The sequence below is a fragment of the Clupea harengus genome, chromosome 10 (genome assembly GCF_900700415.2).
Source record: "Clupea harengus chromosome 10, Ch_v2.0.2, whole genome shotgun sequence".
NCBI classification, from domain to species: domain Eukaryota; kingdom Metazoa; phylum Chordata; class Actinopteri; order Clupeiformes; family Clupeidae; genus Clupea; species Clupea harengus.
This window is the reverse complement of record NC_045161.1, coordinates 9,166,016-9,192,210: the sequence shown is the minus strand read 5'-3', so window position 1 is coordinate 9,192,210 and position 26,195 is coordinate 9,166,016. Positions and strand designations below refer to the sequence as shown.

Below are 26,195 nucleotides of genomic sequence, written 5' to 3'. Positions count from 1 at the left end.
GACAGGCACACAAACTGACAGGACAGGTTGAAGTAGTCCCCGAGACACACCGTGTATACAGGCTTTGACAGACTGATTTCTGGGTGGCATACATCTGATGAGTAAAAGAAGAGATACTTGCTAACTGCTAATCCATTTCATCTACTGGTGAGCAAAACTGAACGCATTTTAGTCAGAAATACTGAAGCAGGTTAATTAATCTGTTCAAATCCACATGGACCCCCAGATCCCAGAACCGAGCTCACCTTTGGCATGAGCCTTAAACAGCAGACACAGCAGCAATAAAGGAGAGTACAGCCGAACAGCCATCACTGTTGAGATGGAGACCATTTCACCACCGGACTGTCCAGACATCCAAAAGGACACCGACATGCTGGGGATCCTAAGTGTGGAGACACTAAGAGAGTGTACAACCCTGCAAGATTTATCTTGACAGGAAGTTACGCTCATGCAAGTTAATCACTTAAATCATCAAGCCAATGGAAAGCCCCATACAGCTGCAAAACAACATGGCTTAATGCTAAAGCAAGCCATCAAAGGCCTGTTTCACCACTATCAATCTGTATGGTCAGTTCGAAGGAAATGCTCTAACAATCCTTTGGACTCATTCTGTTGTTCAAGACCTGTTACAAGAAACATTTCCACTAATGATTCCACTCAAATGTTATGTAATTTGTATATATGTCTACTGTCCATACATGTGGATAAAGGTCAGCCAACATGTAGAAAGAATAGCAAGTCAGTATATAGTTTGTGCCTAGTGCCTCTATACTGTATACAAACAAAATAGAAGAAAAGCACTCTTATCACTGATACACTGCAATCAAAGCCAGGAAAAGCTAACTCTTGACAGCTTCCTCGACGCGTCTTCCTTCAAAGTGTTAAGAGGTCATCAGACATGATTCATATACACACATTCAGTTGGTAATAAGGTTACTTGCAAAGCTTTGTTCTTAATAATTAAGTTCTAAAAAGCATTTTGCATACATTTTTTTCTGTATTTTTTCATTTCTGAAATTGTCTATTCTGTGTTTTACTGCATGGTGTTGTCCATGTCTGCACTGTATTGACCTGCTGGTACATCTTGCTCTGTCAGCATATTATGCATTTTTTCTGCTACACTGAAATGACAGGCAAATAATACTGTTTATGATGCTGCATAATGCAGTTCCTGACTTCTTTCACACATGTATGTTATTTGTTAAACTGTATTGCTCCTCCCCATTACTACAACACAAATGTCCCTATTGAATAATGTGGAAGTGGGAAGGACAATTCTGGGTGTCCACAACAGAATGGGCCCTTTGTAAATATAAATGTAGTAATTTCTACATAATTCCCAGGAAATTAAGGATGTACCCCAACATGAGTCCTATATTATCACTGGCATTAAAATGATTTCCTGAAATTATGATCTTTTTCCTAAATGTAGCCTATTGCAGTAGGCTACAGCAGTAGTCTCCCGAGGGTCCAATTTTATGCCTGATATGGTGTTAGCACACAACTTTTTACGCTACCAAAAATCACACACACACACACACACAATTAATTTAATTTCAACATATTTTATTATTTTGTAGATTGCATTATGGATAGCTAAGTCACAATGGTGTATATCCCTAAAAATAGTTGCATGCCATGAAACAAATACATAAGCCTACTGCCTGTTGGCTTCATTTGTAGACAGAGGTGTAATAGCCCTTCTGAGCAAGTATGCGATTGTTATAACATGTCTTCACGCAGCTTACATCCTTTGATCAGATGCGCATAGTAGCCCACCACTGCTGTTGACTGACGAAACCCAAAGGCAGCGACTGACTGTATGTGGGAAGAGGAAAGTGACACCCACGAAAAAGGCTGCAAGATAAACAGAATGGAAATCGACATAGACTTTTTATATACCGATGTAGGTAATATTATTTTGGCTGTGTTATTACGTTTAACCTATAGAGGTATTAATATATATTATTCTGAGATAGTTCTTTTTATGTATTTCGATTTGGTGGATTAAATAGGATTCATAAAATAGCTAGGTAGCTAGCTGGGTAGCTTACGTTAGGTCGTTGTCTGAAGAGACTGAAATACAGATTCGAGTAAAAAAGTGGTCTTTCACCTTAACGTTCTCACAGTTAATATGCCAGAAAGAGGTTAACATCGTTTTGCTTTACTTGCATTTATTTTCTGAAGTTCTCCATCCACTATAATCTGCAGGGAGCTTGTTGTTGCTGGCTAGCCCTCGCAGCTAACATTAACCAGTGGACGCTAGCTAGCTATAACCTTATTCCTGTTAGTTAGATAGGTAATGTTAGCGAGCAAGCCGAATAATCATTCAGCCGGTCACTGGCTTAATATAATTATTTACCGTCTATAATGCAAATCAACATAGTTTTGTTTAACAAAACAGTGTGCTTTGCCACATTATTGGCATTATAGTTCCGCCAAACGCAATGTTAGTCTCGCCAATCAGGCTTTTCAAGTTATCTATGCAAGCTAGCTATGCTAGCCACTGGGTTACTAATCAATGAGTTAGCCTTGACTAACAATAGCGGCAGGCCAACATTGTGTTCGTGTTACCCAAACGTTATTGTGAGGTCTCATTCGGGTAATAATTATGTGTTACATTGACCACCTCTGTTATCAGTTACTTCGTGTTGGGTAATGTCAGCAAGATTAGATGACAAAATATAACAGTCGTATTATAAGCTTGGTAGCAAAAAAAGAGCTAGCTTGGTGGCTAGCTCGAACCTGCTTCATACTGTATATGCCATGTTCAGCCAAATTCAGGATAAGTGGTCTAACTATTCAGGTGTATTGTTAACGTGTACAGTCGAATCAGAAGACGAGGGGGATTGGTAAGAAGTTTCCAGATTTTAGCTATGTAGTCAGTCAGCTTTCTTGCAGAAAAGTTGGTGGATGTTTACATGGGCAGTGGATGCCATCTTATCAGGCCTAATCCTGATCACCTAGCCAACTGGCTTGACACCGCTTTGTTAGCAAGCCAAGTTAATTTACATTGTTTAAATCGGTGACTCGAATAATTATTGCTGCTGGATGAAATGGTTGTCTTTGTTCGTTTGGATAGCTAACTTACGTGAAAGCTGTCCAATGTACTCAGGTGTTTTTTTCCAGATACGTTTACCAAGATGCTTGTAGCCTGACTTTACACCGATTTACACTTGACTAACCTGACTTCATGCATTTCCTGCCGTGGGTCTGAGACTCTTACAGCCTGCTGGGGTAACACTCTCCCCCCCAGGAGTCTCTCCTTCTCACATGACCCCCGGCCTCTGCTGGAGCTGCACTGTGGTGTATTTTTAGTGCTGGTGCTCAGAAACACAAGATAAGACTTCCTGTAGGGAGATGGTCTCCTGTTTCTACTTCCTCGGATCCTCTGTCTCTCTTAGGAAAGCACTGCCACTATTCATACTAGGTTTGCCACAGTTGATTCAGCTGGGAAGTTTTCCAAAGTCCATATGGGGCTGTTTTATGACCAGTGAGATGCTTTTAATCGAATAGCCAAATGGGGCTTGTAATGAAGTTCTGTTGTGAGCCTGCAACAAGACAAGTGGATGCTTTTTTTTGTACATCGTGGTAATTGATCTCCTCTCCCTCCCCTACCCCCCCTACCCCCCTCCCTCCCTCAGGTGGTTGTGAATGTATCGTAGCTGTGTGTCGGGCCCTGCACTGGGGGCTGAAGCCTCGGGAATGTCTCATGTCAGTCCACAGCCAGGCCCGCAGGAAGTGATGCTGAAACCCACCCGCATGTTTCCGTCCTGGAGCTCACCACGCTTTCCCTCCTGGAGCTAGGACAGGGCTAATCCACCACCCCTGCAGGAACTCTTCCTAAACACCCCGCTAGAATTGCTCTCACCACACACCGAACTTAAGAGCTCACCCACCACAGCTGCCTAACCTAGGACCGGATAAGCTACAACTGGACTGAAACCACATGTCTGAGTCCAGCAGTTAGGACTACATTGTTTTCTGGACTTTATGATAGTATTTGGCATTAAGAACTTCACACATTGGAGTTTACAGTGAACTGGCAACAGTGGTCTGAGAGCAGTTCAGATTGATGTGCGTGGGGGACAGCTAAGTGCGCAAGTGTAAATATCCGCATACATTCGCTATCCAGAAATCTTCCTCTACATCCCACACTCGCTTGTCACCCTCCCACCCCCTGGTTGTTGTGATTCAGTGGATCTGTGGTTTTTATGGCAGTGACGTAACTCTGGAGAAGCCCGGGTACCACAAGCTTCAGGATTTAGAGAAGAGAGGAGGGAAGGGAGAGATGGAGGAGAGCAAGAGGGTGGTGAAGTCCGGGGGCAGCAGGAGTGGGCACGGGGGTCGGGGCTCCAGCTCCGGGGTGCTCATGGTTGGCCCCAACTTCCGCGTGGGAAAGAAGATTGGCTGCGGGAACTTCGGTGAGCTGCGGCTCGGCAAGAACCTGTATACCAACGAGTATGTGGCCATCAAGCTGGTGAGTAATTCCACGAAGGGCACACCATCACTTCTGAACAACACTTGTTTGTCTCCATCATCATATCAATGTCATAGTAAGTTGTAGCTAAGTGAAGATGGCTGCACAGAGATTGGGGTAGAGGGGAGAGGTGGAGGAGTGGCACTTTGCAAGTTTCATGTGTAACTGTTTTAGCTGATTCTTGCTGGAAATTCCATCTGTCCCTTAATTTTAAAAGTTTTTCTTTGTTTACTAAGGTTTTTTGTGTTATTTATTGTTTTGTTTGCATTTGTAATCTCGGCGTCATAGAAAATGAGGGCTACCCTCAATGTATCTCCGAGAATGAAATAAAAGTTGAATGAATGAATGAATGTCTGTCTCCAGGAGCCAATCAAGTCCCGCGCTCCTCAACTCCACCTGGAGTACCGCTTCTACAAGCAGCTGGGCAGTGGGGGTAAGCAGCTCACACTGCTCACCGTTGCCACCATTTTGCTGACATTATCACTGACACTATAGCGATTACCATCAGTAAAGATCACAGAGCAACAGATTGAGTGATAAGTACAGGGTCTGTATTGAAATGAAAAGGGGGCTGCCCAAGTGTATTGAGGGGATTTGTGGGGAGTGTAATCCTATGGTGCAACTGTATATTGCCATAAGGGGCAGAATCAGGTTTTTTGTTTATATATAAGCCTGATGTTATTGTGTGTGTGTGTGTGTTTGCTTGCAGAGGGGGTTCCTTCGGTGTACTACTTTGGGCCCTGTGGGAAATATAATGCGATGGTCCTTGAGCTACTGGGGCCCAGCCTGGAGGACTTGTTTGACCTGTGCGAAAGAAGCTTCTCCCTCAAGACAGTCCTCATGATGGCCATTCAGTTGGTGAGAAGACCCTTAGCCTTACCTTAGTCTGAAAAACCTGTGGTCCTATTTGTGCCTTGTTATGACACTCCTAAACAGCCATACCGGCATTTTGTTCTATGTGAACAGTTCTTGCCTGTAACACAGTTGTAAGGGTTGTGCTGACTACACTCTTTTCTGATATTATCATGTTCTGCTGTGTCTGTAAGGTTCAGTCAGACAAGCTACACATTAATATTCCACCAGTGGAAAAGTCCATCCACTGAAATCACAACTTCTGACTGGTTAACTGCATGTTATAAAACACAAGTTTTATTTTAAAGAAAGCAGCTATAATTTGTAACTTTTTGTCTGACTGAACCTGTTTGTTGACTGTACCCCCTGAGCCTTACTGTAGCTGTGCCTGAGGTTTGCTCAGTATTATGCTTCATGTGTTTGGCTGTCCTTGAGATAAGTCCTTGTGATTCCAGTGATGTTTGTCTTACCCCTTAGTTAGACATTTAATTGTGGGTTGTTTTCTGTTCATTAAAGGTACAGTCTGCTATTCTAGCCCAGTACACTTTCTGTCAAGCTTAGCACATTGCTCCTTGTGGTCCTTCGTACAGCTAGTGATTGTTCACAAGCTAATTTATGTTCACAGACACACATTACATTACATCACATCACATTATGTTGGATGATGTTTACAAGATTTAATTATGGCTTCTAACCGTTTAAATATGAAATGAGAGCCACTCTTGTGTTGAATTTCAATATTTTGCTCTGCCAGGGAGTACATCGACAACAATATTTTGACCTGTCTGTAGCCGACAGCAACAGCATAAACTTCATTCAGTGTACTTTTATTGTTTTTTGAACTGTGTTCATGTATTGGTTAGAAATGTGCTTTTTAGGTTTAGCTAGTTGCCGAACGCCTTAATCTAGAGTATGAAAAACTCTCTCTTTCTCTCTCTCTCAGAACATGTGCTAAGAGCTTCAGGAAAACATCATAAGACTCAAACAGATGTCTTTCAAGAACGCTTAATGTTCTGCAAATCTCTGTGTCCCTTTAAAGGGATAGCTCACCCAGAACTGGGCTTCTATTTCTTGACATGTCAGGGCATGCCCTGTCTTCTCTATATGGGGCTTACCAGTCTTTGCTTTTGTATTTAAAATGAAAAAAAAAAAAAAACGAAGCTAACTGGGTTATTCTAAAAGCTTCAAAGGGCATGTTTGTGTCCATCAAATATCACAAAACTGTCCTCCCAGAACAATCAGTCTTAACCAGCAAGGCAGCCATGCAATCACGCACAATATGGCTAAATCTATTTTGTCCAAAAGTCAGTTACATAAACCATTTCCAGGAAGCACTGGCTGTGCATGATGCTGCAGAATTCACTCTGTGTGTGTGTGTTTGTGTGTGTCTAACTACTGCTGCTGTGTGTGTGTGGGCTGCAGATCACACGGATGGAGTTCGTCCACACCAGGAGCCTGATCTACAGGGACGTGAAACCCGAGAACTTCCTGGTGGGCCGGCCGGGGAGCAAGCGCCAGCACACCATCCATATCATCGACTTCGGCCTGGCCAAGGAGTACATCGACCCCGAGACCAAGAAACACATCCCCTACCGCGAGCACAAGAGCCTGACGGGCACGGCCAGATACATGAGCATCAACACCCACCTGGGGAAAGGTGAGGGGAAAGGGGACGTGGGAAAGCAGGGATGGTCTGGTGGTTCCTGTGGTCACATAGACTACGTAGACTAGGTCTTTTAATCAGCCCCTGCTCTAGTTAACTCCATAAGTCGTTTGTCTTCTTTTAGCTCACAGTGCATGGTTAAGCAGTTTTATGAATTCAGATGGACAGTAGGTCATTACTCTTTGCTGTAAGGATTGCACATAAAAGAAACGCAGAAACAAGATTTTTTTTGCGTAGTACATATCAGATTTTGTTAGTATTCCCTGTACCATGAAGATGGCTACTTCAAACTCCAATATTTCTGAATTTTCATGTTGGTGTTGTTAAGTGTTTTGTCTGGTAATATTGTGAACAAATGAAAATGCATAATTGTATTTTGACCATGTGATTTTTGAGTATAGTTCCTCTTCAGCAGCACTATAGCACTCTTAGGATGTGAGGGCAATCAGGAAACCCTTTCTGGACATTTGTTTTTCCAATGATGCATCTCATGAAAACTACTACTGTCAGGCAGTAATCAGGGTCCATCCAGTAGAGCTGCCCTCTCTGCTTCATCTGTGTTGTACACCACAGAGCGGTGATGTGAGAGTTGATGTTAAGTACCCTGGGGGCCTCTCCTAAATCAGGCCGTTTGGGAGCTGGAGTGATTGACAAAGCTCTTCTGTCTTTCGATCATCACCCTCTGCATCTCTCTCTCTCTCTCTCTCTCTCTCTCTCTCTCTCTCTCTCTCTCTCTCACACTCTCTCTCTCGCTGTCTCTCACTCACTCTTTCCTGCACTGTAGAGCAAAGCAGAAGGGATGACTTGGAGGCACTCGGCCACATGTTCATGTACTTTCTGCGTGGGAGCTTGCCCTGGCAGGGGTTAAAGGTGAGCCAGTCGTCTGTGCAGAGGTGTAGAGTTTCTGGAACAAGTAGACTGTTTGTGTGTACTGTGTGTGTGTGTGTGTGTGTGTGTGTGTGCGAGTGTGTGTGTGTGTGCATGACTATGTATGTGGGAGGGACGTCTGGCTGCGCTGAGCGTATAGATAAGGAGTGTTTTTTCCTGCCCGTGGTCTGGGCTGCTGTGTGCTGTACTTATCTCTACTCCAAATCTGTGTGTGTGTGTGTTTGCATGTATGTTTGGGTGTGGGTGTGTATGACTAGTGCTAGTGTATGCCATGTGACCTATTTACATGTTGAATTTGACGTGATTTTGAGGTGTCAGTATGTACAGTATGTATTGCATTGTATGTAGTCAGTATGTATTGAGCAGAACAAGTAGTTTGTATGTCTTGTTTATACTCCAGGCCTTTTTGTACTGTATGTAGTTTTCAATATTTCTGATAGTAATTGTGTATGAGCATACGTTGCAGTCACCATTGTTTAAAATGCCATTTCCATAAAGCAGAACATTGTGCATTGTAGTGATGCTTTCAGCAGTATTTCTAATAGTGCATTGATCTCGACCAACTGGACTTTTCTGAATTCCTCCCTTTCTCTGAAAGTAACCTTAGATTGACGTTGTATGATGAACAGAGAGGTACAAAACATGGGCAAACCAGGCAGGGGCAGGTGCTCTCAGTTGGTTTGCTTTGTAGGGGTGTGAGTTTATTTTCTGAATACTGAATGCACTTAATAATTAACAGATTTCTGTGAACACAGCCAGTGTGTGTGCGTGTGCATGCACTGATTTACTGATAATGTGTGTCCCCGAGTATATATTTATGGTGTGTGCGTATGTTTTGTGTTTTTGTTGAGGTAGGTTAGATAGTGTGTGTCTGTCCGTCCGTCCGTCCGTACTGAACACTAAACAACTAAAAACTGTCCCCTGTCTATAGGCTGATACTTTGAAGGAGCGTTACCAGAAAATTGGCGACACCAAGAGGGCCACGCCTATTGAGGTGCTGTGCGAGAGCTTCCCAGGTGGGACCCCAGCCTCTTCCATATATTCTGCTCATACCATTTTGATGACCTTTAGTGTACAGTGTGGTCAAGAGAACTCTGCTGTCAGTATGAGAGTTATAGATTGTTTTCTGCTTATATTTTGCATTGTGGAACCATGATGGATAAATATGGAGTGGATTTGGTGCCGCTCCAAAATGCAAACACGAATCGCCACAATGTATTGTCTTACAGTGCGCAGCACGCAGAAACCCGTGCCATGTGTAAATGCAGTGCTCAGGAGGCATTGCTTTTCAATGTGTCACAATGAAAAGCAAAATTATTTCATTGCTTTGCATCTCGCAAACGAAAAGGGATTATCGCACCAAAATAGAATAGGCTTTTCTCCTAACTCTCTATCGGCTCATTCTCTTTTTCAAAAAGGACACGCTGAAATTGTGCCACCAGGAAAACTAATGACTGTCCCAATCACAGCTCTGTGGCAAATAGGGAACATGGTTGAAGTCGGCGGGCATGAAGCTGTGTGTAATGTAATCCCTTCTCATTGTTTTTCCAACATGCAAATGAAATGATAAAATTATAATTTTGCCTTTCATTGTGGCACATTCTCTTCGCGTCACACACTGAAAAGCAATGGCTCTTGTGCAATGCATTTACACACGGCACGGTGTCTGCGTGCTGCGTACCGTAAGACAATACGTTGTGGCGAGTCATTTTTTCCCCCTCATCCCAAATTTGTGTTCGCATTTCAAGGTGGCGCAAAATCCACGCCATAGATAAATGCACCTCTCAGACCTGTTTGGTATCTGACTGACTGAATTGTAGCTGCCAGTTGTGGTGCGGTGTGGATGGCACAACACCTACAGTCCATTTGACTTTTAGCAGTAGTGCTTGAGAAAAAGCTTTCTTGCTTTTCCTTGCCATTGTGGGAATTGCTACTGAACAGAACAGATGTGCGATTTGAGGTTTTTATTATGTAACCCAGTGCATTTGCGTGGTTACCAATCATAACAGAACAGATACTTTTTTTTGTAGGTTGTTCATTTGATATTTTAGAAAATCAGAAACTGCTGCAAGGTTCAGAATTACTGTGCAAAAATAATTTAATCATATCTGTGATTTAGTGAGAGTGAAACGTAAATGTATTTTCTGTTGATGCCATTAGTGGGCGAGTGATGAAGATTACCAGGCGGCCCACACATTAATTCTCATGGTGTGAGCAACACTGATTGTGTTCCCATTGTGCCGGTGCAGACCTGTGTGGGTGTTTCCATCTGCATGTGTGGGTACATTTATACATGTCTCTTTTGTGTGTGTGTGTGTGTGTGTTGTGTTTTTCCCTACATATATTTCTCCCACAGAAGAAATGGCTACATACTTGCGTTACGTGCGGAGGCTTGACTTTTTCGAGAAGCCAGACTATGACTACCTTCGCAAGCTCTTCACCGACCTGTTTGACAGAAATGGCTACGTCTTCGACTACCAATACGACTGGGTGGGCAAAACCCTGGTGAGTGACTGACACAAACACAGACACACAGACAGACAGACGTCAGTCAGACGAGTTTAACCTTTGAACCCTGTCATCTCATATACACTGCCTTCTGTTTCCTCAGCCCACCCCAATTGGCCCAGTTCCGAGTGATGCACCCCTCCAGCCCAGCAGCAGGGACAAAGCACAGCAGCAGACCAAAAACCAGGTGTGTGTGTGTGTGTGTGTGTGTGTGTGTGTGTGTGTGTGTGTGTGTGTGTGTGTGTGTGTGTGTGTGTGTGTGTGTGTGGTTGATAATGAGAGTGTTTTCTAGTTGATGAGCGTATTTGTTTGCTTAGTGTTGAGTGTTTTCTGTGGATGTGTTTGAGAGCGTGTCTCATAGACGCTGTTTTCAAGCACACGTCTACAGTAACATCGTCTGTGTGTGTGTGTGTGTGTGTGTGTGTGTGTGTGTGTGCGCTGGTGTGTGTGCGCATTTGCCCGATAAATCTCTCCCTAGCCTACCCTGTCCTCCTCATGTCTCTCTGGACCCTTGTGCTCCTCTTGTTTCTCTTCACCTCTGTCAAAGCTGGCATTTTAAAAAGCGCTATTCATGTTGGTTTATTTTCTTCTTCTCTCTTATTTCATCACTGTCTGCCCAACTGTGCCAGTCTCCTGAACCTGCGGGTGGCGAGGCGCAGCCCCCTCCCGCCACGCCACGCGAGGTTCTGGGCTCCCGCCTGACGGCCGACCGCCTGGGGGGCTCCGCACAGGTAGGCGCACACGCGGGCGGCTCCTCCTTCTCCTCTCTGTCCTTCTCTCTCTCTGTCTCTCTCTCTCTCTCTCTCCCCTCTCTGCTCCTTCTCTTCCTGTGCTTGGGGCCACCTCTGTTGCACTCTTTCTCGTCTCGTTTCGCTGTTTATGCGGTTTGAGTAGGGAGAGGCTGGTGCTGCATCCCTTATACTATTCCCTTCCCACGATTCCGTGCAGGTGATGAACTCGACCAATGGGGAGCTGAACACAGACGACCCCACGGCGGGCCACTCCAACGCCCCCATCACAGTCACAGCTGAGCGAGAGGTGCCCGACGACACCAAGTAAGCATCGCAAACGTCCTCTCCACCCCCACTTTTTTTCTGGTCTGCCTGGGTCGTGCATCTCAGGAGAATATCATCAGTTTCTGCCACTGCAGCGATTTCACACGGAGTTGTTCAGACGAGGCCACGTGACTGCAGAGGAGGACTTTTTCAATGGACTTCTGTGACAAACTCAAGCGCAGTTTTGATGTTTTAATGTTTTAACCCTTGTGTTTTTTTTTTGCAGGTGCTGTTGTTTCTTCAAGCGTCAGAAGAGGAAAGCACTCCAGCGACACAAGTGAGGAAGAGGAGCACCAGGCCTCGTCCCCCGAGAATGAGGAAGAGGAGGATATTTATACTCCTTTTATCGCAAGAGGAGCAGCCTCTTGAAAGACTACTACAGACGACAATGTATTTGACACTAACAGTGGTCATAAACCAAGGACGAATCTCGCATACAAAGAGGAGAAGAGCCTGAATGAGTGACAGAGACGCTCTCTTGGAACACATGCTTACATTTGTGGTATGGGGAAGAGGAAGCCTGTCAGTGCAATTCTCTCCTTGGTCCTTTTATTTTTTTTTCCTATTTTAAAGATTAAGTCTGCTATTCCAGATTCTCTTTCTCTCTCACACTCTCTCTTTCTCTCACTCTCTCTCTCTCACACACACACACACACACACACACACACAGATACAAACATACATACACACACTCACTTTCTCTCTCTCTGGGTCCAAATGTCTATGCGTCCAAACTTGTTGGAGTGAACTTTCATGGAGTATCCCAAATGTGTTTCTGCAAGTGACCAGCAGGGGTTACTGTTTGACTCCGAGGAGCACACAGCTTGTCTCACAGAGCTGCCAGATGTGGACGAATGCCTCTGATGCCTCTGAGTGAACTCTCAAAGGGATGTACAAAGCCAGGATGGGATTACAATGCAGACATTTCCACCTCACTTTAAAATGGACGCACGCTCAACTCTTAAAGGGATGTAGAACATTTCACAGCGTTTTGCGGGGGGGAGAGAGAGAAGCGTTCGTGGCTCGTCTTCATTCTTTTCTTGCTGTGTAAAGGTGGTTACCTGTGAGTCAGAGTTTGTGCCTTTCTAAGTAAAACCTCCAACACTCATGTGTCCAGAGTCATGTCTTAGTCATTTTATCATATCCCCTCATCTCCATCAAACACTCACTCTCCCCTTACATCTTATTTTTCTCCTGTTCTTGCTTTTTTTTTCTTTTTCTGACTGTCCCTGACTCTCTGTTTTATTATCTGTCTACATTTTTCCTGTGTTTCTTGTTTCAAACCTGTTTGTGATTTGATAGCATTTTAAACAGTGTAAATCGGTTACCAAAGGGCAGGAAGCGAAGTATAAATCTCTCACATGACTCCTGACCCTCCTCTTCCCTTTACAGTCTCATGTGACTGCACACCTCCATCTGCTATTCTCACTCATATACTGTTCCTCTGTACCCTTGGGAAAAGACGTTAAAAAAACAGGCAATGTTGCAAGCAAAGGAGGAGAAATCATTAGCAAGAGCTGCTAACAGGAAGTGAACAGAGAACAGGGCAGAAATTCAGGTGTGGACTCGTGACAATGAACAGCCAGTCAGGACAGCCTGGAGAAGTGTTACCAGGAAAATGAGAAGATATATAAATGTTTATACTATACAGAGCAAACAATGTTTATTTCTGATGTTTTCTCAAATAGCTTTGTTTTAAGTTGTATTTATTTGTACATAACAAATAAATGTGTTATTCCTTCATTTTTTTTTGCAGTAAACAGACCTTTATAACGCTGGAGCCTGTGCTTCAGGGGTTACAGTCATTACACATTTAAGGACATCCTCAGGTGATTCTCTCAAACATTAACTTTCTCAGTTGTAAACAGGTCATGACGTTTGTACAAAGATGGTCCTAAGCTATACCGGTAAAATAAAGCCACATACTCTTAACCCGCGCTGTCTGGATCAGGTATTAGAAGGAGTGTGAGTGTGAGTGTGTGTGTGTGTGGCCAAAGGCCTTTGTATAACAATGAATGAATGTATGTGTAGAGAACATCACCTCTACCTTTGCCTGTCACAAGGATGCTAGATATGACGATAACAGTGCATGAAACACTTGTGTATGTGCAGAGAACAAGTGAACTCCTGGAGATATGTATCCAGGCAAATTCCAACTGTAGTCTGCAAGACTTCTAGAATAAAGTGTTCAGGGAAAAATAGGACACTACACATAAAAGCAGTACAGAGCGTTTTTTAAAAGATTGAGTCATCTGAGCCTGAAGTTCCTGACCCCCAAAGAGACTCATTCCAAGTTACACATTCACATAGGTCACATCTGGGGTCATAGGTCACATCTGGGGATTACAGTGAGGGGACACGGCTGCCTCCTGGAACAGTTCAGTAAGGAGCATGAGGCTGAGGGAACTTTGGTGTGGGTTAGATCCAGGACAAGAGAGAGGGGAGTGGGGACAGTATGGCTGGCAGGAAGAAGGTTCGGCTAGCCGACATGACAGGCTAGAGAAAACTATAGGCCTTTGTTTACCACCCCTACCCCTTTCCTTTCACATAAGGTCTTTATGACTAATGTTCTATAGTTTGCTGCACTTTATCCTTTGAGAATTTCTAGGATAGTTTCCTTGAAAGTGGAGGAATGCTGGAAGAGGCAAATATTTACTGTGCATGCAAACAATGATTGTTCTTACTAGGCATTGTCTTATTCTTTTCTTTCTTACCAATTTCTGCGATTAACTCAGTTTGAACCGTTTAATATTTAATATATATATTTAATATATTAATACAGTTTTTAAGATATAAAAAAAAACTAGCCTAATTTTTCCCATAGACTTGCGTTGGGCCATTGTGACATAATAATAGGATAATTAATTATTGCTGGTCAAATTTCAAGGCTCTCCTTCTCTCTGTCCCTCTCCATATAACTGTATAACAAGAAGTATACAAGGCACCATCCATAGTCTACTTGTTTTTTTTTCTTTTCATGTCTCTATCTTTCTATCGCTTTATCCCTCTCCAACTCCTCTTAATCATACTCCATATCCCAGTACCACTCAATTTGCAACCATTTTCTCCTTCTTTCACTCTCTTTGCTCTTGATCACCTCCCCAGGCTCACACTCAATACTGTCTCTCTCTCTCACGTTCTCTCTACCCTCTATCTTTTAATCTATCAGTCTTTACACACCTCCCTCTCCCCTTTTGCCCTCTTTCTCCTTGTCGCACGTGAATTGCGTAAAATGTTCTCATTTATTGTTTTTGCCTTGGTATTTCCCCTTCTCAAAAAAACACTCAAAACAGTCTTGTTGATGATGATAATCCAAAACTTTCAAGCTATCTTGTTGTGTTACGCGCTAAAACTAAGATATTAAAGTTTTGGAAACTGCTGAGCAGTTTAGCAATTCGAGAATGGGCGTGACTTCTCGGCATACATCACAAAGCGTCATAAGTGTCGGCCATTACAGCCACACAACACAACAACAAACGCTGCCAAACTGGGAATTATGCTACCCTAGACTCAAGTATTTGTTAAAAGACAATATTAGCCTACTCCAGATAACGTTGAATGCATCAGGGGTTTCAGACCGCTGACGTGAAGAGTAGTGGATCTTTCAGGCTAAATCAGCATCTCAGTGAAATGTGCCAGTCAGCTGACCGGGAGAGCTCAGTTCGTCCTGAGGATACGCTGATGGTAACACTTACCCAGTTTTTGAACGCGGCGGGGATGTCAATGGTATGAGGAAACCATGGGAGCTATCATACTAATTAGTCGGTCTGTTAGTGTTTAGTATCTTATTAATCAGTAGTTTGCACTTTTGGGTGTTAAAGGGAAAACTCGACATCATGTCTGATAGCCCGTCTTCCTTACACGTCTGTCGACGTCTAAGTTATGCGGTAGGACATTTTTTAAACGATTTATGTGCGTCTATGTGGTTCACATACCTACTGGTGTATTACCACTCAGTGCTAGGTTTTAACAACACATATGCCGGGGTGCTGCTTTTAGTCGGACAGATCGCAGACGGATTCTGTACGCCGCTGATTGGTTACGAATCGGATCGTACAGCGGGATGCGGGACTTACGGGAAAAGGAAATCATGGCACCTGGTCGGTGAGTCGCCATTTGGTGTTCTTTAGCAGAAATGAAAGTGAAAGGAGTCATTACATGTCTTTCATTCCTTATTCACAGGAACAGTCCTGAACACTAACGTGGTGTGTTTCTCTGTCCCTCAGGCACAGTGAGTGTGTTGGTGTCATTTGCTTTCATCTTTAACCAGTGCTTTGGCTGTGATGGCAGCACACCACAGTGGGCCAGCCTCATATACTTCCTTCCCTTCATCGTCATCTTCCAGTTCGGCTGGGCGGCCACTCAGATCTCCCACTTGTCTCTCATCCCTGAGCTAGTGTCTTGCCAGTATGCCAAGGTGGAACTCACCGCCTTCAGGTGAGCCCTTTTTTCCTGTGTGTGACCTCCTGAGTCATCTAATCATGTGACTGCCAGGCACGCGAGACTGTGGAAGCTGGTGAGTCCACCTCTGAAGGTGAGACAGGTTGTGTTTTACCTCAGAGACAGGAGGCTATTTCTCTTAAACTAATTTACAAGACCATGTTTCTGAAACATAAAATGTTTTTATGACTGGTGAATGAGTTGCTCAGCAGCAGTGAGGGGACCAGCAGGGAGGGGGACTGGGTCGTGAGGACTGAAGCCAGGTGTTGTCTTGTGTTGCTTGTGCAGGTATGCCTTCACAGTGGTGGCGAACATCACTGTCTACGCCACAGCCTGGGTGCTCTTCAACCTGCAGACTGGACAGGCAGAGAGCGACACAGACAGTCTGGGTCCTGCCGACATCCCTGTTTTCAGAGTGAGTTATCACGATCACCTCACTCCATTCTGGTATAACCACAGTGAGGTTGTGTGTGTGTGTGTGTGTGTGTGTGTGTGTGTGTGTGTGTGTGTGTGTGTGTGTGTGTGTGTGTGTGTGTGTGTGTGTGTGTGTGTGTGTGTGCCTCAATGCCTCAGCTGTGTTTGCTGGTATCATTTATTATACCCATTTTATAAAGAGCTTATGAATGACCTGTGACCTCCCGTCACACCTTACTTCACACTCCTGTTCTAGCTAACTTGTTCCCTCACCTAAGCCGTCATATCGGTATTCACGGCCCACAACCCAGCTCACATTCACCTCTCTCTCTCTCTCTTTCTTTCTTTCTTTCTTTCTTTCTCTCTCTCTCTCTGTGTGTGCAGAACTTGAGTCTGGTGGTGCTGGGCATTGGGGCTTTCACCTCACTCCTCTTCCACCTGGGCACTCATGAGAAGATCAATGCTGCTGTTGACTCTGAGCCGGGCGAGCGGCAGCCCCTCCTCAACACTCCCAGACCTCCCAGTGCCAGAATGCAGTGGAAACACTGGCTTCTGGAGCCGTCGTTTTACCAGGTAACATACTAACTAACAACAGGCAGGCAAATGGCTTTATTAAGCTAGATCAGATGCACATGTTTAAATGCCTTCCGGTGCAGGCTGTGGTCAGAAACCTATTTATCAGCATACTTGCAGATTAAATGGATTCAGAATATATATCTAAATGCACGATGTTGGTTATATGCATACGGTATGTACTCCTTCAGTACAGATTGTTGGCAGGTTTCACACTGAAATTGCCATGCCATTGCGTGTGTGTGTGTGTGTGTGTGTGTGTGTGTGTGTGTGTGTGTGTGTGTGTGTGTGTGTGTGCGCGTGTGCTTTTGGGTGCTGCCAGGTGGCCTTCCTCTACATGTCCACCCGGCTGATAGTCAACCTCTCCCAGACTTACATCTCCATGTACCTCACCAACACTCTCATGCTGCCCAAGGTGAGCCTCCCACTCTCCAAACATGAAACAAACAAAAAAAAAATACAATGAAATTTGGTTGATGTGTTGCAAATGTCGTCATTCACAGTAGAGACTGTGGTTTGCTTCCCCTTTCCTTTTCCTCTGTTTTTGCAGAACTACATCGCCACCATCCCTCTGGTCATGTATGTCAGTGGTTTCGCCTCCTCCCTCATCATGAAGCCTTTCAGCAAGCTGATGGGCAAAAGTGTAAGACGTGTGTGTGTGTGTGTGTGTGTGTGTGTGTGTGTGTGTGTGTGTGTGTGTGTGTGTGTGTGTGTGTGTGTGTGTGTGTGTGTGTGTGTGTGTGTGTGTGTGTGTGTGTGTGTGTGTGTGGTATTCATGTCATATGCCATAGCCTTTCAGTGATTCATGGCATTACACTTGTTTTGCTGTGATGGCTGCTTGAAAACATGACCTATACTGTTATGTAAATAGTGTATTAACATGTAGGCACCATATACACCATTGTTCAATGCATTGCCATAAAACATGCTAACGGGTGCATTTGAACAGATTCTCTCCTAGGTTTGTGGGTTTTTTGGAGAGGGAAGTGTGCAGCTGTTTTGTGTTGTAACAGGTAGCACCCAACCAATGTAAAATGGTGAAGTGGGTAACCACAGTGAAAGTGAGCCCTGGAGGCCATTGTCATGTAGTAAACATACGAATCCTACATGTACTATAGGATTAATAATGATGAAGATGATGATGACATTTTACATTTACATTTAGTCATTTAGCAGACGCTTTTGTCCAAAGCGACGTACAAGGGAGAGAATAGTCAAGCTACGAGCAGTAGAACCTGGTGTAACAATAAATACTACTTTACATAAGGAATATAACAAAATGAAATAAAAAAGAAAAAGAAGTGCAGAAATGTAACTGCTGAAATTGCAAGTTACGCACTAGTCGAAGTGCCAGTTAGGACGGGAAGTGCTCTCTGAATATGAATGAATGTGCATGGGCTGTGTGGACCAGATTCTAAAGCAGGTACGCTCTGTCCACACTGGCAGATGACCTACTTCACAGGCCTGCTGCTGATTATGGCGTTTGCCTATTGGGTGCTGCTGGACATCCATATGGGCCCGTCTGTGTATGGGGCTGCTGTCCTGCTGGGGTCAGGATCCGCCACCATCCTGGTCATGTCTCTCTCCCTCACTGCTGACCTCATTGGGGACCAGACAGTAAGTCACTCAGAAGGGTGAAAGGGTCAGTGTTGGGCTGTTTGTTTGGATTTGTTTTTCATTTGACATTCAGAAATACAACATAACTGAAGACATTGTCAGTACTGAGCATATCTGCTGTGAAATGCTGGTAATGTTAGCGTGTCTTGGTAACGACTACCCGACTCTACCACAAGGGAATCTGCCTTCCTCTCCCTTCAATGTGCACTGCATTTGAAAAATGGCAGGAATGCTTGATTTGTTTTTAAAGTGTGCTGATTGGTAAATCTAACTGGACCATGTTTACATTTGGGTTGGTGATAAGATAGGCCTTTAGTGGCACAAAGACATTATTCTTCTCAGGATATCTATTTCCATGATGACTATCAGAGTGTAAAGTCTATGTCAACTGTTAAAAGTATCACTGTAGCTTTGAAAGTGCCCTGAAAGCCAGCAGCAGGAACTAATACACTCACACTGTTTGACCCTCGCTTGCATATTACAGCACTGCCTTAACATACAGATAGATGGCAGGTTTGTCATTGGCTGGGTTTTAGGGGGGCGATTCATTATAATTTTTTAACCTATAGTACCTTGTCATGGAGTATTAAGCAATCAGGGATGCTACTGTTTTTTTCAAGTCTTAAACTGTCTCAATGGCTGCCTTGATTTGGGGAGAGTTAGAGCAGATATTACAGTCCTGTGAATTGGCATACCCTTTATTTTCTTTCACGGGGGAGGTCTGAAGCTATGATTTTTTAATCCTGTGTGTTTGTGTACATTTAACAGCAAAGTGGAGCGTTTGTGTACGGAGCAATGAGTTTCACTGACAAGGTGGCCAATGGTTTGGTGGTCATGCTGATCCAGGGCCTTCATCCCTGCCAGTAAGTGTGTGTCTGTGTCTGTGTCTGTGTCTGTGTCTGTGTCTGTGTCTGTGTCTGTGTCTGTGCATGCACACGTGTTTGAGTTTCTTTCCAGGTGTGTGTGCTGTATTTATTTTAAGCAAATGAAATGCTAATGCTAGCACTTAATAGCTTTCTTCAAATCACTTAGAAGCTAGCACTTAATAGCTTTCTCCACATGCTATCACTGTGTTTGCTTGTTTTTGCCATGAAATAAACCAGTGTAGTTGTAAATGGTCCAGATGTCTTAAACATATCTGCACCGTGTATGTGTTTGTTATATGTAAGCGTGTGTATTTTTCTTGCCCAGCACACAGGTCTGTTGCCCTGCCTGTGTGTGGTACTACCACTATGTGATGGTTGGAGCGACGGGTGGCGTGGCTGTTGCTGCGTCATTGTGTCTCTGCACCCTCCTCATCTGGCCTGTTCGCCTTCGGAATCGTGAGTCCCCTCTGCTTCTGTCTTTAGTATTTAGGAGATTTGTAACGCTCTTGCCATGATGCTTAGGTGTCATGTGAAATATGCAAACTAATCATTGAGCTGAAAGATGAACAGACACACCTTTTGGCTTTCATTCTGAATGGGTTTGACTTAAGTAAGAGTGTGTGTGTGTGTGTGTGTGTGTGTGTGTGTGTGTGTGTGTGAGAGAGTGTGAGTAACAACAGTGACATCGCTGCACTTAGTGAGACCAGGCTCCTTGATGAAGGGTCGCTAACAGAGGAGGGGTCCCATGCGGGAATGTGCGCCCAGTTGGAGACGCTTAGACTGTGCCCGTCTGGAAGACACCAGCACAAGAAATGAGTTTCGATGCTCCCTGGCTGAGAAACTTGAAAAGCTAGAACTCATCTTGAGTGGAGAGAATGCCACAGACCAGCAGTGGACCACTATCAGCTCAGCCCTTCATGAAGCAGCAGCCCACTCAATCGGCTATAAGACCAAGAACCCCCAGGACTGGTTTGACAATAACTCAGACACCATCCGTAACTCGCTGAATGCCATGCACAAAGCACACCAGGCAACCCTGAAAAAACCCTAATCGAGCACCGCCAGACAGCAAAGACAGAGAGCGAGACGTGAAGTGCAGAGGACCCTGCGGACCATGCAAAACAAGTGGTGGACAGAGAATGCACAGGAAATCCAGTCTTTCGCTGATAGAAATGATTTGCATAACTTGTACAATGCAGTCAAATCTATCTACAGCCCAACAAACCACTGCATCACTCCCCTGAAAACAGCAGATGGGCTCAGAGTCCTAAAAGACCAGAGCAGTATACTAGAGGGGTGGGCTGAACATTTTAATACCCTGCTAAATCAGGACTCTGAAGCAGACCACACCATCCCAGATCAACTGCTTGAACTTCCACTGATTGACAACCTCAACCAACCCCCGACCTTCCTGGAGGTTCTGTCAGCCGTCGCCTGGCATTGGCAATATCCCTGCAGAACTGTTTAAACAGGGTGGTTACATCTGTACAAGAGCGCTACATCAATACATCATTAAGGCCTGGGCTGCTGAAAACATCCCACAGCAATGGAGAGATGCCAACATTCTCACCATATACAAGAACAAAGGTGACAAGGCTATCTGTGGCAACCACAGAGGTATATCACTCCTTGCTGTTGCTGGTAAGTTCTTTGCCATGGTGATGCTGCAGAGGCTAATCAACAACATCACAGAGTCATTGCTCCCAGAATCACAGTGTGGCTTTAGAAAAAACAGGAGCAAAGTCGACATGGTCTTCACTGCCCGGCAACTCCAGGAAAAGTGCAGGGAGCAACATCAAGACCTGTTTATGGCAACCACCAAGCTGCACAGAGTGAGGGTCCTTGTGCTGCAGTATGCAGATGACTGCATTCTTGTGGTTCACACTCCACAAGACCTCCAGGCTATCGTGGATGCAGCTGTGAAGGCTTACAACAGGATGGGGCTGACCATCAACACCACCAAAACAGAGGTAGTCTGCCAGTGGAGTACCAACATCCCATCCACACCACCCATCTTCACCATCGCTGATAAGCATCTGTCTGTAGTACCATCATTCAAATACCTGGGGAGTATCCTCTCTGAGGACAACAACATCGACAATGAGGTCCAGAACAGAATCAGTGTGTGTGTGTGTGTGTGTGTGTGTGTGTGTGAGTGAGAGTACATATATATGGAGGGGGCATATTCTAAGAACCATGTTATTGTGCATTCCAGCTGATAAAGAACAACCCCTTTTCAACGAATGTCAGTCCGGTGAGAACTTGGCCTCCCTCAGGAAGGCTCTGCCAATCAGAAATCAGTGATGCTGTTTACTGTCCAATAAGAGATCACTTCACTGATGTCACAATAGAGTTTGATCAAAGAGCACTTGAATTGATTTAATTGATATCCTCCTGGGAACCAAGAAAAAAAAAAAAGTGTCTTTTTTTGTGATTTCCTCAAAAAAGAATTCCACTACAGAGGACACAAGTCCATGGGTTGGTTCTCAGGAGGTTACGTGAAGTTTATTTTGAGATCATTTTGATTGCACCAGAATCAAGAGTTTCCACTATTTTCTAAAAAAAAATTGAAATAGTGGGAATGTCCTATGAAATCATTTGTAGGTTTGTTATCCAGCACCAGTACTGGACCCAGATGCTCAGTGAGCTTTGGATAGATGAATTTCCACAGAAATTAAAAAAATATTCACATACCAATGTAAATTCAAATAATGTAAATATAAAACATTTTGACTCTCCAGGTCTTCACCAGACAGATGGCGTCATAAAATGATGCTTTAAGTGTAATATGCTGGTAGACGTGCTGTAGGCTGTGAATTCTAAGGTGCGATGTCCTTTTTTGACCTTGCAGGATTGTCTGTCATTAACGGTCTGATGGGAACGGAGGGACAGGAACCTGATGAAGTGTCTGATCAGGCCTCAGTGAACTAACACTGAACAACTGGAATCACTAAGGGAACAAGGGACTTTTGGGGAACCCCAAGCCAGTTTTTGTGTTCAAACTTGCAGTGCCTCTTTTCAGAATGTCGTATATTTAAGTATAGACACTTTTTATTCTAGTATTGTTTTTTTTAAATCTTGATTTCATTATTCTGTAAATTGGATCATAGGTAATCATACAGAAAAATCTAGAGTACATTTTCAAAAAGGGAGAACTGACTGCTGATCAGGAGATTGTAACTGAGCACATATCTCTCCACTTCTTCTATATGGAAATGATGACCAGGCCACATTGAGCAGTGAGATTAAAACACATGAACAAAGGGAATCAAACTGCACAGCAGCACTTAGCTGGTGTTGCAGTTCAGTGTATGTACAGTTATGCTCAGAAATACGTGACAATCTGCACTTAACTAAAGGTTGTAAAATAAAAAAAACATTCCTTTAACGTGATGTGTCAGTGTAATATTAAATGATAAGGTGAGAGTTGAGAGTGTCTGGCTCAGTGGACTTCCGATGCACTTATTCAGACCTCCTACAGCTTATGAAGATTTATTTGCTGATTTTTTCTTGCTTTCTTTTTGTGACAAAAAAGTTTCTTCTTCACAGTCAACACCAACAGGTATGTGTGTCTAGTCTGGTTAATGGGTCCACATTGACCAGAGCAAACTGTTCAAAGCTGGAGGTGGACAAAACATTGTTTACTTCGACAGCATCTTAGGTGTGGTATTACAGTTTTTTCCAATCATTTTCACACTTGTCTCAAACTTGTGAACCAAAGTGTGGATACTTTTACGATACAAAATGCATTCAATGACCACTTCCTTCAAAAATGCATGGCTACCTGTCTCAGTCCATGTTAACCACCAGCAAAACTCAGCATTTTTTGTAGACGTTTAGATACTCTGTTCAAAACTGTTCACTTTCAGTTCAAAATGTTGATCACTGCAGATGGAAAGATGTTTTATTTTGACAGACAAATGAAACACAGATAATAAGACAGATTATTCAGATTTTTGCGGAAATGTTACTTTGTTTACAGTAATACAGCATTTGCATTGAAATGTGCATGAAGGAAAAAGTTAGATGTAGTTGTTGCTGAAGACATTTTCCCACCATTCCTGATGTATATGTAAGTCATGGGCTATCAATGAGACAGAGTGACCCACAAATGCAACTACATCAAAGGTCTGGTACTTATCAGGCATGTTCATCCAAAGTGCTTTACAGTACCATATTACATTGCCCAGGAATTGAAACTTGTTGGACTACAACACTAACCACTGTACCACTGACACCATGTATCTCATGAGGCAAATTTACCACACTCACAAATGGCAAAAGTGGTATTGTAACAAACCAACAGATCAAAAAAGTGTGTCGCATGACAACTGCCTGCCTTGAAATATTTGTGTAATATGGGGGGTTTTAGGGGTGGAAGATGTGTTTAAGATTTATTTCTAAAGATTCAAGGAGAACGTTGCTGTACTGTAAATGTGAAGTTCATAAAAATGTCATGCTAAATTCAGAGGACACCATGAATCAGCATTAGGGCTGCAGGATACTTCTAGTGGTAGTCTCATGTATTGTTGTTTCACCTACTGTACTGGGAAAGAAAAGTGTCTGCACACTTTTGTTGTACTATAGTATACCACAGTAAATTGAGGCATATAGTTGAATTTCATATTTACTGTATTGTGATTTGTATTACAATATGTAAAGGGTGTCATACATTTTCTTTTCTTTTGCAATCCAACACTAAACTGATCAACAAAATAAAAAATAGAGGATACAGCAACACGTAACATATGCATTTTGCAATGCTTCAAGTTGTTTGTGGTTTTTGGTTCATTGTATATCTAGTGATAAAGTAAAGCCCACTGTGTGAAGAGTTCTGAAAAGGTGTTCATGGTATTGAGACAAGTGTGAAAATGATTTAAAATTTTTTAATAAAAGATCAAAACTGGACTACACGAATTGTTATAGAATCAGGAGCATTTGAAGGATGTGAAATTTCCAAAAAATAACTTAATTTATGGTACTCATTCTTTAGAAAATCTTTTCTTTGGAATTGAGCGGATGTCAGCCAAAGAGAAAATAAACATATAAATAAATCGATAGACAAATTCAGGTCAATTGAAGCAGAAAGGTTCAGGCTGGTTGGTTCACTTCCTCTACACTAGTGAAACTCTGAATGTCTGCTCACTACTTCCTTTTGTGCAACAGATGTTGAAGATGTCACAGTACACACAACAGCTGTAATACTCAGTGAGCTCCAGCTCTATATGCAGGACTTCAGTCTGAAACTCAGTCCTAGCTCCATGTAGATTAGACAGATCATGAAGATGTGTGGCATTTTGGGTTACACCCCAATGACGGCTACATTTCTGTACTACAGAACTAGGAAAAAACTGTCAACCTTACTGTGATCCATAGCAAAGGCCTTTGACATTTCCTTCATTGTGAACATTAAAAACTTAAAGATTTCTATTTACCAAGAAGTGTATGAATGAGGTTTAAACATCCACAACCCAATTCAAATTAAGTCTATTTAAAAATGACAGAAGAAATTAGTTTGAAATTATGCTGAAACGGTCAGGTGATGCTTAGTATCACACTACACCACTAGTGTACGAGGAACAGTTGACCAACAGTTGGGAGTGGTTTAGGTGGTGACAAGGAACTTTTTGCTTTCATAATATGTCCAGCTATGACATTATGGAGTGTTAGAAGAACTCTCATTTGGACCCACATATAGGCCTTTCTGGAGAGAAAAGATCTCATGACTCACCTCCTGATTGGGCGCAGTAAGCTTGGACTACCAACTACTGTGAGCTAAGAGTTGCTGAAATGAGTTTAAAGCAGTGCCAGCCACTTTAGAAAATGGACCATAAGACTCACCAATTTTACATTCTGGTCATCTCAGCATATAATAAGGCAAGAAAGTACATTGTGAAGACCGTCATTTGTTAAGTACTTCAGTAAACAAACGAAATGTACTTATTTTTGCTGAAATTAAGGAGTATTCAAAGAAAGGTGAAAGACAACAAAGAGATTTTATTTAGAAATTCACAGTTTCTAATGGCACTACATCGTTGTAGTTACAGTTGCTCCTGTTCCACAATACTGTGCAGCTTGCTCCCTCTCAGCAATTCGGTGTATTTATCATGCCCCCTGCTGGCATACAATGAGCTTACGTCCAACAGGGGGCGCCACACAGGGAGAAAACCTTGGAAAGAAAAGCACTTGACGTACAAGGTAGTGTAGAAAAACAAACCAAACAAAAAAAGGCATAAAGAGTACTTTAAAAGTGCACACTGGGCCCCCTGTCCAACCGATGTGGGGCAAATGTCTATTCGTTCAGGTTAGGGGACAGGTGATGTTCCATGTGATCGGCTCACTCACTCACATACATACAAACTGAGAAAAAGGAAACAAATACAAGACACACGCACACGGTCAGTCTTACATGCACATTAACACCAAGTAGTTCAAACATACTCAGTCGACACACTCAGAAAAGAAGTATCACAACTGAAGAACAAGTTAAAAGTCCCCTCTGACTGTGGAAATGCTCTCATTCGCTCACAAAGGGGTACATTCACATCCTATTCATATCTTTCCCTTTTATCAGTATACACGGGAATTATTAATCTACGTTCTTTATATGAGAGGGTACCATGAGCTTCAAAGAAATGGGGGGGGGGGGGTGCGCAACTAGTACTGAATCACATGATTGACAGCTCCAGCATGATCAATGTCTTCTGCAGGGAATCAGTGGTCAAAATGGTTGTATTCACAGTAAAAAAAATCAACAGCCTTGTTTCGAAAATGTGTTCTTGAGGGAAATACGTTCACACACATGTAGATGAAATGGGTTGATATCTGGAGTGCATGAA

General features: G+C 43.3%; 2 protein-coding genes across 10 annotated transcripts; both read left to right on the top strand.

Moving 5' to 3' along the window:
- Positions 1-1,718: 1,718 nt before the first annotated feature.
- Positions 1,719-13,378, top strand: LOC105910808 (casein kinase I-like). Of its 8 annotated transcripts, none has more exons than XM_031575256.2 (12): positions 1,719-2,602; positions 3,645-4,480; positions 4,844-4,913; positions 5,190-5,338; positions 6,755-6,989; positions 7,780-7,865; positions 8,815-8,899; positions 10,243-10,388; positions 10,495-10,578; positions 11,003-11,122; positions 11,340-11,446; positions 11,673-13,378. In XM_031575256.2, the coding sequence occupies exons 2-12, from the start codon at positions 4,292-4,294 to the stop codon at positions 11,725-11,727; spliced, it is 1,326 nt and encodes a 441-aa protein (XP_031431116.1). In that variant the 5' UTR covers positions 1,719-2,602; positions 3,645-4,291; the 3' UTR covers positions 11,728-13,378. The 8 variants fall into 8 exon arrangements, with proteins under 8 accessions (XP_031431116.1, XP_042564772.1, XP_042564773.1 ...); XM_042708838.1 differs by having other exon boundaries at positions 1,720-1,906; positions 10,240-10,388; positions 11,673-13,189; XM_042708839.1 differs by having other exon boundaries at positions 1,720-1,910; positions 10,240-10,388; positions 11,673-13,189.
- A 1,503-nt stretch (positions 13,379-14,881) lies between these two features.
- Positions 14,882-22,744, top strand: mfsd12a (major facilitator superfamily domain containing 12a). Of its 2 annotated transcripts, XM_031575255.2 has the most exons (11): positions 14,882-15,550; positions 15,673-15,883; positions 16,175-16,301; positions 16,685-16,873; positions 17,196-17,288; positions 17,424-17,516; positions 18,320-18,490; positions 19,259-19,353; positions 19,682-19,812; positions 21,572-21,610; positions 22,208-22,744. In XM_031575255.2, the coding sequence occupies exons 1-11, from the start codon at positions 15,283-15,285 to the stop codon at positions 22,285-22,287; spliced, it is 1,497 nt and encodes a 498-aa protein (XP_031431115.1). In that variant the 5' UTR covers positions 14,882-15,282; the 3' UTR covers positions 22,288-22,744. The 2 variants fall into 2 exon arrangements, with proteins under 2 accessions (XP_031431115.1, XP_012695004.1); XM_012839550.3 differs by lacking the exon at positions 21,572-21,610.
- The last annotated feature ends 3,451 nt before the right edge of the window (positions 22,745-26,195 follow it).

Excerpts from the sequence above, each read along its gene's own strand:
- LOC105910808 (XM_042708838.1), top strand. The coding sequence starts at position 4,292 with ATGGAGGAGAGCAAGAGGGTGGTGAAGTCCGGGGGCAGCAGGAGTGGG. Across the intron at positions 10,579-11,002 it reads AGCAGCAGACCAAAAACCAG|TCTGCCCAACTGTGCCAGTC; the intron begins GTGTGTGTGTGT and ends ATTTCATCACTG. Across the intron at positions 11,447-11,672 it reads GAGGTGCCCGACGACACCAA|GTGCTGTTGTTTCTTCAAGC; the intron begins GTAAGCATCGCA and ends TTTTTTTTGCAG.
- mfsd12a (XM_031575255.2), top strand. The coding sequence starts at position 15,283 with ATGTCTGATAGCCCGTCTTCCTTACACGTCTGTCGACGTCTAAGTTAT. Across the intron at positions 15,551-15,672 it reads GAAATCATGGCACCTGGTCG|GCACAGTGAGTGTGTTGGTG; the intron begins GTGAGTCGCCAT and ends TCTGTCCCTCAG. Across the intron at positions 17,517-18,319 it reads GCAAGCTGATGGGCAAAAGT|ATGACCTACTTCACAGGCCT; the intron begins GTAAGACGTGTG and ends CCACACTGGCAG.